The 14,208-nt window shown below is 42.1% G+C and overlaps 1 protein-coding gene across 1 annotated transcript in view; it reads right to left on the reverse strand.

Annotated features, from left to right (window-relative positions):
- The window catches only part of LOC124799244 (monocarboxylate transporter 2-like), an 82,653-nt gene that overhangs the window by 23,550 nt on the left and 44,895 nt on the right, over positions 1-14,208 (reverse strand). Inside the window, exon 4 of the mRNA XM_047262789.1 lies at positions 12,925-13,401. Within this exon, the coding sequence (XP_047118745.1) occupies positions 12,925-13,401 (477 nt within the window). The remainder of the gene's footprint in view (positions 1-12,924; positions 13,402-14,208) is intronic.

A 14,208-nucleotide genomic window follows, 5' to 3' on the forward strand; every position in this document is an offset into this window, starting at 1 on the left:
AAAGTCAATGAATACAACAGAAGAAATGAGTGAATTGGGCACTGGCAGGGCGTTTAGGTTAAAAATAGAGAAACTGAAATGTGTCTGCCTTTTTCTGGCTGACTATTTGCTGTAGATTAATTTTTTCCACCGCTTAAGATTATTTACGCCAGCTGATTCGGTATCGGAACGAGAATATATATGAAATATAACTCAAAGAACTGCAATCCAACAAGTAGCTAGCACATTATCCTGCCTCTTCTGTATAGATGTGCTTCCTTCTTGTGAGGAAGGGGTGTACGAGGTTCACTTACACCGAATTTCTGGGAGAGGCACTAACGAGCACGATCCCCTCTCATGTCGTAAGGTTTCAACAGGTCCAATGATTTGTTGACAGTACTTTAAATACGCTATAGTTTCCGCAGGGATGCTGGGAAGATAGAGAAGAAAAGTTGTTGGCACAAGGCATATAGACTCAATGAAGTCAGCACCTAGCCTGGATGAGCGCTTCTTCACCCCTATCGTTGACTTGGACCAGTAGTTTTAATCATGCTTAGTTTGATTTTAGTGTCCTCAGAGAAATGTTTGATTTGTGTAGTACCACGCCAGAGACTTTCTTTTCTTCGCAATTTGCGTTTGATCTTTATCTTAGCGAATCTTTGTGCACGTGCTTTAAGATGAATTGGTGTCAGGACTACGAGGAAAAGAAAGTCAATGAATACAACAGAAGGAATTAGTGAACTGGGTACTGGCAGGACGTTTAGGTTAAAAATAGAGAAACTGGAAAGATTCTGCCATTTTCTGGCTGTAGATTAATTTTTTCCACCGCTTAAGATTAATTACGCCAGCTGATTCGGTATCAGAACGAGAATATATAAAATATAACTCAAAGAACTACAATCCAACAAGTAGCTAGCACATTATCCTGCCTCTTCCTTCCTTCCTTTTTGTGAAGAAGGGAGCGGAGGAGGTTCGCTTACTTCGAATTAGTTGATTGATCATTACAATGCCAAATGCACGTTACTAACACCACTGCATGAGAGATTACCTCCCCACTCTCACGGTATGTTCAGTAGAACTGTATCTGCTGTTTCGGTGGGTGATTCCTGTAGAGATTATTTTTTGCAGTCCACTCGCATGTGTCTCGGAATACAGCTGCTGGGCATAGCGAGGCTGAACTAAGTGTGGGGGAGGCATCTATACCAATATATAATTTAAAGTCCCATGCCACGCTTTCCTGTCTGTATGTCTGTATGTAAAGCAAATATCAGGAACTACTGTACGGATTTTTATATGGTTTTCAGTAATAATGGACTTATACATCGGGGGTTTGTATATTTGGTTTATTTGTTTCTATATGAGGAAAGTTGTCTTGTTACATATACTTACAAGGGAAGTATCTAATGCGACATGTCGAAACCTGAGCTCAATTTTTTTATACAGGAAGAAACAGCGAAAGAAACCCTACGTCAAAATTTTTGTTGGTAAGACTCACTGCAAATATTTTTTTTTTAAGTTGAGAACTGGCAAATATGTAGCTTACGAGGTGGCTGCAGGGATGTACACCCCTGCCGTAGCTGAAGTCAAAAGGGCGTAGCCTTGGTTGACGGCAGAATGCTTAACAGATAACAAGGAACAACGCGATCGTAACATCTAAAGTGAATTTCAATCTCCATTGACAGTTTCTCTGACATAATATTTTTAGCAGTTACTATTCACTTGAATTTGCAACTCATTTAATTTATACAGTAATTAACAGGTGCCTTAGCGGAATCACTAGGTGTTAACAAAAGAGATAAAACTGAATTAATTTTCTTAGTGTATTTTCATATATGCTGGCTAACAGCATTTGTCTTTGGGCAGATTTCTGAGTTTCACAATAATGTAGAATCCAATTACCTTCAGATGAAATACACTGATCAGCCAGAACATAATGACCGTCGAACCACTATCGATATGAACCCATCCAGGCGATAGCAGCGTCATATGGCGAGGAGTGACTGTTAGTCAGAAACACGCACAGTGCGTGGAGTATCGGTGAGAGAGCTGTCCGTGTGTAGAATGGGGAAGGCGCGCGATCTACCTGAGTTTCACCGAGGGCTGATTCTGACGGCTCAGAGGTTCGGCACTAGCATTTCAGAAACTGCACAATTTGTCAGGTGTTCGAGAAGTGCTGTGGTGTATTCAACACACGTCGAAACCAAGGAGAAACCACATCCAGATATCGTGGGCTGGACCGCCACGCCTCATTAAAACTGTCGCACGTCTAGGCAAGGCAGACTGGTAAAACAGGACATGGGGTGAACTGTGGCCGAACTAATATCAGACTTTAATGCTGAGCGGAGTAGAAGTGTGTCTGGACACACAGTACATCCAACGACCCTAAAGCAGGGCCTCCGCAATCGACGACCCATGCATGTGCCAAAGTTAACACCACAAAACCGCCAACTACGACTGGAATGAGAATCTGACCATCAGCACTGGACGTTGGCGCAGTGTCAGAGCGTTGCATGCTCTGATCAACCCCGATATCATCGTCACGATGCCAATGCGAGGGCGTAAAGCCTTCATATTCCAGGGAACACCTCCTTGACACCTGTACTGTGGGACAGAGACAAGCTAGTGGCCGCTCCATTGTGTTCTGTGGAACATTTACATGAGCATCCATGAGTCCAGTGGATTTCATACAGGGCATCACGACGGCCAACAAAGGAGTTCCAATTGATGTGCTGGCCCGCCAAATCACCAGATCTGAGCCAGATTGTACACATCTGAGATGTGACTGAACGCAATGTCAGAACTCATCGCCCCCCTCCTCGGACTTTGTGAGAGTTACATGACTTGTGTATGCTGATGTGGTGTCGAATCCCTCCAGCGAGTTACCAAGGCCTCATTGCTCCCATGCCACGTTGCGTCGCCGCTGGTATCAGTGCCTAAGGACGACAGATCAGTCGTTAGGTAGGTGGTCACAATATTCTGACTGATCAGTGTATTAACAATGTGGTATTCAATCGAGATCATCACCTTCTACTGAAGACCTAGATATGTATTATTATTTATTAGCTAATGTCTTGGACATTCATCTGAAAGATGTCGACGTCTTGTTAGAAATAACGGAAATGTGAGAACGAACAGAAAATAATTGAAGATGCTGCGAATTGTGGGCCCCATGATGCTAATTAAAATCCAGAAAAAAAGGCAGAACCATCCCATCCCGAGGAAAACATGTATAGCAATAGCTTCTAGTGTCAAAAGAAAAGCTGGGGATTTTTTGTTAAGCGATGGAGAGAGAAAACACTTAAAGCCAGTTCCACGTCGTAAAATCTGAACGTAACTTGTTGAACAGTACAACGATTTACACGAAGTACGAAATACATGCCAAAATAAAACTCATACAATTTTGAAACGGAAGCTATTTAAAGATTTAGAACTGCTCACAAGGGTTAATGCACAGTTACCGACGGAGATTTACGTGACTGGGCCTTCTTAATTTGCTGAACGTTACTGATTATCAGGTTTCTTCGACCTAGCTAAACTGACGCAGGAAATTATAAGGGAAAGGAAGTCGCAAAATTACGTAGGTTACTTCAGGTAAAAGAGTAGAGGAATTGTGATTGATAACTAATACTGTAGAGAAATTCAGTCAGGTTTCGTGCAAGAGCTGCACTGTGTAGACCGCACTACATAATTTCAACTTAAACAAAAACAAAGTCACTTCTGCATTTCATGAACGTTATGATACCTTATTCTTTCCACAGCTTTATACGTGTGTTTAGGAACGTCGAGGTAAATCTTGTAATCGATGTACCAAATTCTCGAAAAGGTCATTTATTTTCTATATTACATCCGAAACGTCTTTTTACCAGATGCAGCAAATAATTCATTGCTTTTGTTGGATTCTTGCCCTGGGGATAACAGACATCTGTGTTTACGAGGATGATGGAAAGATTCAGCGTCTCGACAAAGAAATTTTTCGACACCGTAAAGAATTTTTGAGAAAATGGTGGCTGATAGCTCTTTGTCATTTCAGGTTTATCGGCGGTATAGTATTGTCTCAACTTCAGTCACTTGTACATCACCAAGTTCTACGGATCTGATCAAGTATGCCCGGTATGCAGCACAATAACAGAGCAACGGCCACGACCTTTTCTTAATCCATCCCATTTCTCTCTAAAACAAGCTATTAACTATTGTGACTTGCTCAAAATGATTAATTATCCTCTCCCAGGTGCGTCTGGTGTAAGTAATTTTTGTGACAATTACTTGTGATTATCAAGAAACTATTTCATTGTTTGTAAAATACACACTTTTCAAAAATGTCAAAATAGCTGTGCTAAAGAAATTGTTATAAAATATTTCAGGGCAACATGTAAAGCTTCTGGCTGATAGAAGTCATCTCTAATGTAACACCATACATTTTATCGATTTTCTTTCCTCTGGTAGTCAAGGGTGTAAGAATTGCATACTCAACAGTTTAGTTAACGTTGTGAGCTGGAATTATTAAAAAATTAATGATTAGAGACCGTTTTGGTACCGTAAAAGTGCTTAAATTTCGTCTTTTTGCAGTTTGCACTCCACGCTACGCAGCGTGACGTGATATTGCCACGATTGCGCCTGCTTATTCACCAATTCGAGCGCCAAGGAGTGTGGGCTGAACAAACCGGTTATAAGCCGTTCTCCGTGCGGCAAAAATGAGTTGCTTTAAAAATTTCTTTAAAACGATCTTGCTGTGCGCCTTAGCAACTAAAATTTTGACAGTGCATTTCTTTCGGTTTAATTCTCATATACGAAAAATTTCATGCTAGGTGTGTTAGGTTTCGACATGTCGCATTGGACCATTCCCTTGTTAGTGCCACCCATGCGAAGCCCGACGGGTCGTTAGAATTGTACAACATTTATTAATTTCGTGATGGTCCTTACTGACTGTATTATCTGATCTGTGACAACTACCTACCTTTGCTGCACTAGTACTGTTCCACAGGATATAACTAAACTTGTATATCGTTGACGTAAACCACAAAACTTCATACTGTAACTCACAGCTATAAACGAATCCAATACTCTCACGTCACTGCCTATACTGCATCGACAGTAAGAGTTTGTTATACCGTCACAGCTGCGTAGTACCTTAGGATACAACCTGGTTACACCAAACCAATTGATCAGAATTAATTCAAAGTGTCACGACACTATCACAGATTTAGCTCCACGCAGACTGCTTCACGTCTAAATAAATATACCTGCGAAATCGTTAGGTTGCTAGCTTTCCTCTTACAGTTAACTGGGATGTGCTACACAAAGCTCTCACATACACACTCACGTGCGCTCTTACAATTGTTGATCACGTATGGTTTTCAAGGCAATCTTAGACCATTCTTCCTGCAAAATATTGGTGTTTTCGGGTGAGGATGATGGAGAAAGATGGTGGTCAACGTATGCCGGTAATTCCCTCTAATGTAGACCACTAAGGCTCATTAATATTGATATTGGTGACAGTGATTCTCGTGCTCACAAAACCAGTCCAGGGCGATGAAGGCTGCGTGAACGGAGGCCCCTATCATCTTAGAAAACATTGTACAATGGGACGGACCTGATCTGCCAAAATAATCACATAATCCTTCGTAATAATGTGAACTTGCAGAGTGACAATGGGATCCATGGAATACTACGATATTGTTGGCCAAATCATAACCGAACCCCACCATGTTTCACTCTTGGGACTTAAACGTAGCGAGAAGATGGAAACAGTGTGAAACAAGACTCATCCGACCAGATGAAATTCTTTCATTGCTGCATAACACAGGTTTCATGGCTTTGGTATGACGTTTGCCTGTAAAGGGCATTTGCATAGATGATGAATGGTTTTGGAGCTCCATTTCCCCTTGCAACGACCCGCTTGCGGTGCTCCCTTCTTGTCGTTTTCGTGCTGACAGGGTTGACCAGTGAGATGTTCAGTTCTGCGTAGACTTTTGCAGCTAACGTTCTCTTATTTTTCGTCGCACTCATCTTCAGTGACCGTCTGTCGCGATCACTCAGCACAGACTTTGGTCCGCGTTGTCACTTTGCGGATACTGTCTTTCCGCTTTCTCTGTATGTGGTACAAATGTTCGATATGTTGCCTCTAGGAACACCAAGCTCGGCTGCCTTGGTTACGGAAGCACGCACCATAGGAGCACCAACAATTTTCCCTCGTTCTAACTCACTCTTAGCATAATGCACTCACTACTACACAGAACAGTGTCCTGACCGCAACCGAAACTTGCAATGTATCGACGACGTTGCAGAGGTGCGGCTCGTGGCGCAAATACAACAGCACAACCGGCATCCTTGGCTAGCATCTACATTTAAGTTGAAGGATCCACATCTCGCGGTTTTTCCACTTTTTTTGTCCAACTCCTTTACATATGACTTACATAAACATATGTCAGAAGGTCTGATGACAATTACTCAAATCTGTTAGTGAAAACAGCTATTCCGCCATTTACATCAATTATGCTTGATGTAGTATTATGAAAAGAGGAAGTGGAGGAATATGCACCACTGGCATGCATAGGCTGATCAGTACTGCGTAAGCTATTCAGATCAAAATTAAATGACAAAATACTGACTAATGAAAAAGCATCTAAGGTGGTGTGGTCTCCTGGCCTTCATTTCTTACATAATCCGTCCTCATAATCGTATTCTACACATCAAAACACTTCATTCGAACCCATACTCGATAAGGTAGATTCAATTTTGTATGAATTCATGTAAGTGAAATGCAAATCTAATAAATAAATAGCAAGTGCGCACAGAGGTTGAAAAAGTCGAGGCTGGTGTACACAACATGACGGCCACAGGAATTTTCGTTCTAAAAGAGGCAACCAGACCGCTGGGAGGCCAGTCCCTTCAGAGGGGTGAGTCAACACACAGCTACTTCATCCAGAGCGACCGCCCAGAGAGAGGACAGCTTTTGTCAGAGCGAAGGGATAACGACCCCCATGTTCGACTTAAAATCAAATTCTACTACATTGTGTGGGAGCGCCCAGAAGATGCATTTTTTGATGGACCAACTGCATAGTTACGGAGTTCTCACAGGAGGACAGTATATGCCTAACGGAGATGCTACATATTTCCTCATTGGTCGACTTAAACGAAACGTCATTCTCCCATTTAAAAGAGCAGCGCTGATTGGCGGAATATTTCTGATGCAAAGAGCCACAGAAGTGAGGGAAGACAGTGAATGATATACCCTTGCAATTTTTCCAGAAAAAGAGGCCATTTCGTTGTCACTCTTGGAGCAGGAACACGTAACAAGAGCGAATGTGCTCGTATGTGTATGCAAAGAGCGAGGAACAAAGTCTCTCCTCAGTACTTCACTGGGAGAGCACCTCTGTTGTTAGTGAATCGGAGCAATACTCTATATTGAGTCGCTCGATATTAAGCATTGTTCACTGTGTTGGCCGTCACACTTATTGTGTGGGGTGAACACGGACAGAGTACTAGTTAAATGCCTGCGAGAGAATATTGAGTGGCATCGCAGTGGACTGGTTATCTGACCAGTGTACCACACAGATAGGAGTCCCTGACTTCATCAAGGCATAGGGAGAGTTTTATTGGCGAAGGTTAATCCAGATAGAAAGAGATAGTTGTGTTATTTGTCAGCAGCGAGCGACGCAGGCAGCAGTCATAGCAACTCCATTACATTTCTCACACGACAGTCTTGACCGTACCTAGAAAAGTTATTCAAGTTGTGTAGGTGTGGCTCTCAGCCATTCTACTGAGTAAATAACATTCTTAAAGAAAAGGGAGAAAAGAACCTTTCCATATTTTTTAAAATAATAGCATTCCAATCCATAAGAGGCAATCTACTGTTCCGAAAAGAACCTGGAAATTTATTATATTATAAGAAAAAGTTTCACTTGATTTCTCAGAATTTTTTGCAATAAATAATATTTTTCGTTTGTTTAATGTTTTTCTTACACTAACTAGCAATACTCCAGTACCCAAGTATTCCACCAGTTACGTAAGAATATAGAATATTTTTGTGTCTTTTCCTTAGAGCGGACGACTCCAGAAGATATTTGTTGCTGAATGTTTTTCAAGCAGTTCTTGTTGGTACTTCAGGAGCGTCTGTCTGACTTCTGTAGTAGTGTGAGGTGGAAATTGTTTCTTGCGAGAGTCAAAGGGTACTTGTTGGATCAATCCATTAAGCAACTTGACAAAATAAAACGCACACACTCCCAAGCAGGTTGTGCATGAATGTGTAAATCTTGACAAGTATTAGATTTTTGCAGTTAATAACACAAATAACACAATTATAAAAGCACTTCTGAATAAAAACCTAAGATCAAAGCTGCTGGCAAACGGAAGTCATATTTTTGATAATTTCTATAGTAGGACCTGTTAAATATTGTCTTAACCTTTCTCTCTTAAGGAAAATTAATGGCGATCCTTTCAGTTTAAACCTCTAAAACGTTGAAAACAATGTGATAACTTACACACTCGCTCCAATATCTACCAAGTTTTGTTTAAACGGTATGGTTGCAAAGTCATACTGCAAGAGAGAGTCACATGTTGCTAATTTAATTAATTTTGCAATGAATTTCAGTAGTTACTTTTCTTAGGTGGTGCCAACACTGTCTACCTTTCCAAATTTATTTAGTAACTTGTCGAAATTCTACTTTCAGATCTGCAAAGCAGTTTTAAAACCGTTTTGTTGCAGGATTCGGGATTGGATTGTATCTGATAAATACTGCAAGTAGGTTTTACACTCTGAACAATGGCTACTGTGTGGTTATGCGTTTAAACACCGAATCATCTAACTATTACTCTCACTTTCACCAACACTATGTTTGGCCCTTACACAGACCAAGCTAACGTTCGAAGTAGTTCTTTGTTCAAGACGCAAAACAACTGCTGTCCTTCTCTGATCGTAACACAGTCCACGGAACGAGTAAAATTCGTAGTATCTTTCCTGCCCAACTGCTTGAAGCAATCATGATATATATTCGTTCTCTTGATGTGATTGCCTCCGGTTCTAGGCTGCTCGACGTACCCTCTGCTTCTTCTTCTCGGTATCTTATGCACTTTTCATAACTCTTCTCCCGGGCAATTCTTTTTTACTTCAAGGCTCTTCAGCTCTTGTAAAATCCTCTACTGCGTCGAGCTTAGGAACAAATTTTCTTGTCGAAATATTGGTAAGTTATTGCAGCAATGGCGACGCAATGATACTCTACAAGTTGTGAAGCCTTCTCATCTTTTCACGCTATAAATGCGTTTTCCTTCTACAAAAACTGTCCGAGATCGAAAGCTCTTTCACTTTCCACTGCTATTTTCCTTTTTATGCCCATCATTGTGATTTACGGTCTGTATGACTTCGGCCGTTCATTTACGCTAAAAATGAAACACTTGAAGCTGTCATTTTCATGTTATATTATTATATTGGAACCAGTTTCGGTGGATCAATACGTCATCTTCAGGCCTTAACTGACGCTGGCCAATGTCTATGAACTAGCTTCGTAGAGTACTGTAAAAGCAAGATTGTGTTTGCACCCATCAACTACCAACTGATTCACTCACAACACTGCAGACACAACATCGCCTTACAGTATTTTACGGAAGCCACTTCATAGATGTTGGCCACTGACAGTATCGAGTATACGATTGGTGTTCACCCTCTCAGCGTCAGTTAGAGCCTGAAGATGGCTTATTGAGCCACCGAAACTGGTTGCAATACAATGAAGTAGTATCAAAAGGACGGCTGCAGTTATTTCATTGTATTATGCTTCTAAACCTCGTCAGCCTTGCACGAAAAAATAATTTTCCACCAATTACGTCCGTCCTCACTCTCGTCCATTTAAACACATCTGAATCACGCCGTGACAAGACTTCATAGCAATATCTCAAATTCTCTTCTATAAATTTCACCTTACACTCGATACTTCCAAAAGAACTTTTCATTTTCACAAAATGTAACTGATTTTCCACTCATGACCAGACGAACCACGTCCATCCATCTGAATACAGCCGAGTCGCAGCGTAGGCTGACTACACATGTTTTTTAGTTCCCTGCCGACACCTTTGTTTATATAGACAAAAATTTTCATTCCTACCGAAAGATTCAAAGAATTCATGGAAATTACCTATAATCCACTGAAAAATTAACATTACAAATTTATATGACTTTTTTACATAAACCCAAGAAACAAATAAACGAAATTTGAAGGATTAATTAGGTACAACTTAATTATACGTAACTGCTAGGTATTACACTGAAGCGCCAAAGAAACTGGTATAGACCTGCGTATTCAAATACAGAGAGATTTAAAGAAGCAGAATAGGGCGCTACGGTCGGCAACGCCTTCATAAGGCAACAAGTGTCTTGCGCAGTTCTTAAATTGCTTACTGCTGCTACGATGGAACGTTATCAAGATTTAAGTTTGTTTCAACGTGGTGTTATAGTCGGCGCACGAGCGATGGGACACAGCATCTGTGAGGTAGCGATGAATAGGGGATTTTGCCATACAGCCATTTCTCGAGTGTACCGTGAATATCAGGAATCCGGTAAAATATCAAATCTCAGACATCGCTGCGGCCGGAAAAAGATCCTGCAAGAACGGGACCAACGACGACTCAAGAGAATAGTTCAACGTTACAGAAGCGCAACCCTTCCGGAAATTGCTGCAGATTGCTGGTGGAGGGTCTGTAATGGTGTGTGGTGTGTGCAGTTTGATTGATATGGGACCCTTGATACGTCTAGATACGACTTTGGCAGGCGACAGGTATGTAAGCATCCTTTCTGATCATCTGCATCCACTGATGTCCGTCGAGCATTCCGACGACACCCCACACGTCGATAATTTGCTACAAAGTGGCTCCAGGAACACTCTTCTGAGTTTAGACACTTCCGCTGCCCACCAAACTCCCCAGTCATGGATCTATTGACCATATCTGGGATGCTTTGCAACGAGCTGTTCAGAAGAGATCTCCACCTCCTCGTACTCTCACGTATTTATGGACAGCCCTTCAGGATTCATGGTGTCTGTTATCTCTAGCACTACTTAAGACCTTATTCGAGTCCATGCCATGTCGTGCTGCAGCACTTCTGCAAGCTCGCGGGGGCCCTACACGATAATAGGCAAATGTACCAGTTTCTTTGCTTCTTCAGTTTATACTGGGTTCAAATGGTTCAAATGGCTCTGAGCACTATGGGACTTCTGAGGTCATCAGTCCCCTAGAACTTAGAGCTACGTAAACCTAACTAACCTAAGGACACGACATCACACACATCCATGCCCGAGGCAGGATTCGAACCTGGGACCGTATTGGCCGCGCGGTTCCAGACTGTAGCGTCTAGAACCGCTCGGCCACCCAGGCCGGCGTATACTGGTGAGAGCCTGTCGTGAAATTCAGAGAGTGAGCTGAAAATATGACAGTTATAGACAGTACAAAATGTACAGTTTAGAAAATATCGTTGCCGTGAAACACAACTAGCTCTTTATTCACATGAAGTGCAGAGTGCTATAGACAAGGGATTTCAGATCGATTCCGTATTCCTGGATTTCCGGAAGGCTTTGGGCACTGTACCACTCAAGCGACAGGTAGTAAAATTACGTGATTATGGAATATCGTCTCAGTTATGCGACTGGATTTGCGATTTCCTGTCAGAGAGGTCACAGCTCGTAGTAATTGATGGAAAGTCATCTAGTAAAACAGAAGGTAGTGTTATAGACCCTTTGCTGTTCCTTATCTATATAAACGATTTTGGAGAGAATCTTCGGTTGTTTGCAGATGACGCTGTCGTTTATCGACTAATAAAGTCATCAGAAGACCAAAACAAACCTCAAAACGATTTAGAAAATATATCTGAATGGTGCGAAAAGTGGCAGTTGACCCTAAATAACGAAAAGTGTGAGGTCATCCACCTGAGTACTAAAAGGAACTCGTTAAACTTCGGTTACACGATAAACCAGTCTAATTTAAAAGCCGTAAATTCAACTAAATACCTAGGTATTTCAATTACGAACAACTTAAATTGAAAGAATACATAGAAAATCTTATGGGGAAGGCTAACCAAAGGCTGCGTTTTATTGGCAGGACACGTAGAAAATGTAACAGACCTACTAAGAAGACTGTCTACACTACGCTTGTCCGTCCTCTTTTAGAATCTTTACCAAGTAGGACTGACGGAGTACATCGAAAAAGTTCAAAGAAAGGCAGCACGTTTTTTATTATCGCGAAATATGAGAGAGAGTGTCACAGAAATGATACGGGATTTGGGCTGAAAATCATTAGAAGAAAGGCGTTTCTCGTTGCGACGGAATCTTCTCACGAAATTCCAATCACCAACTTTGTCCTCCGAATGAGAAAATATTTTGTTGACACGGACCTACATAGGGCGGAACGATCACCATGATAAAATAAGCTGCGCGGGATTAGTCGAGCGGTCTAGGGCGCTGCAGTCATGGACTGGACGTCTGACCCCGGGGGAGGTTCGAGTCCTCCCTCGAGTATGGGTGTGTGTGTTTGTCCTTAGGATAATTTAGGTTAAGTAAATTGTAAGCTTAGGGACTGATGACCTTAGCAGTTAAGTCCCATAAGATTTCACACACATTTGAACATTATTTTTATTTTTTTATTTTTTTTTAATAAAATAGGGGAAGTCAGAGCTCGTACGGAAAGATATAGGTGTTCATTGTTTGCGCACGCTATACGAGACTGGAATAATAGAGAATTGTTAAGGTGGTTCGATGAACCCTCTGCCAGGCACTTAAATGTGATTTGCAGAGCATCCATGTAGATGTAGATGTACTGTCGCCAGAATGGCTATGTTGGGAAGCGTTACCTATGGCTGCTGCTGACAAGCTGTTCTCTGCGAGAGCTCATGGAACTGCAATCACTGAATGAGACTGGATGCTCAAGAAAGTTCTAGTAATTCACAGGAATCTGTTCGGTGGTACTCACTCTGTCGAACTGAGCTCGTGTCCTCTTCGCTAGTGGTGGGCAGACGCTTGCTGTAATGGACAGGCACGGCTTCGTTCACGTCGCCCAGTTCGGAGTTGGCTAGTGACGTCACGGAGGTGAAATGCCTCGGTTGCCGCAGCTTAGTGTGATCCACATCCACTGTAGCGCCGTCCGTGGACCCGTCTGGCTCGCCCTTGAGCGGCTTCAGCTCGCTGGCGACTGGTCGGCGCTCGGCGTGCCATTCCAGCGGGTGGAAGAGGAGGCTGCCCATGGGACCGTGCATGGCCACGGCTCCCAGAACCATCATGGTGCCGGTGAAGCCGTAGTTCTCCAGCAGGAAACGCACCACGTGCGGCATCGCCATCTGGCCCATATTTCCACCCGACATGTACATGCCGACGGCACGCCCTCGTGCCTTCAAGAAGTACGTTTTCACTACCATGAAGCCGGACGGAGCGACCAGCCCAAAGCCGAGACCTGTCGAAAGTGACCTGAACATAAGTACGTTTCCCGAACCCTGTAGTCCCACCAATATCAAAAAACATTATTTACAAAATTTTGACATAATTAACGCTCATTATCATAGTAAGGATGGTCGAAGTAGAGAGGATATAAAATGTAGACTGGCAATGGCAAGGAATGCGTTTCTGACGAAGAAACATTTGTTAACATCGAGTATAGATTTAAATGTCAGGAAGTTGTTTCTGAAAGTATTTGTATGGAGTGTAGCCATGTATGGAAGTGAAACATGGACAATAAATAGTTTGGACAAGAAGAGAATAGAAGCTTTCGAAATGTGGTGCTACAGAAGAATGCTGAAGAATAGATGGGTAGATCACCTAACTAATGAGGAGGTATTGAATAGAATTGGGGAGGAGTTTGTGGCACAACTTGACTAGAAGAAGGGATCGGTTGGTAGGACATGTTCTGAGACATCGAGGGATAACCAGTTTAGTATTGGAGGGCATTGTGGAGGGTAAAAATCGTAGAGGGAGACCAAGAGATGAATACACTGAGCAGATTCAGAAGGATGCAGGCTGCAGTAGGTACTGGGAGATGAAGAAGCTTGCACAGGATAGAGTAGCATGGAGAGCTACATCAAACCAGTCTCAGGACTGAAGACCACAACAACAACATCATAGTAAGCAAACCATACAAGAAAGAATTGGTAAAACCTTAGCACTCAGTTGTTTTAAGTTGGTCATTTCATTTTGGAATATAATTTTAAAATTTATTTCTCAAAACTAATATTACCATAACGAACAAAGAATGTGAGATGAAACT

Source organism: Schistocerca piceifrons, chromosome 5, assembly GCF_021461385.2.
Source record: "Schistocerca piceifrons isolate TAMUIC-IGC-003096 chromosome 5, iqSchPice1.1, whole genome shotgun sequence".
Taxonomy (NCBI): Eukaryota; Metazoa; Arthropoda; class Insecta; order Orthoptera; family Acrididae; genus Schistocerca; species Schistocerca piceifrons.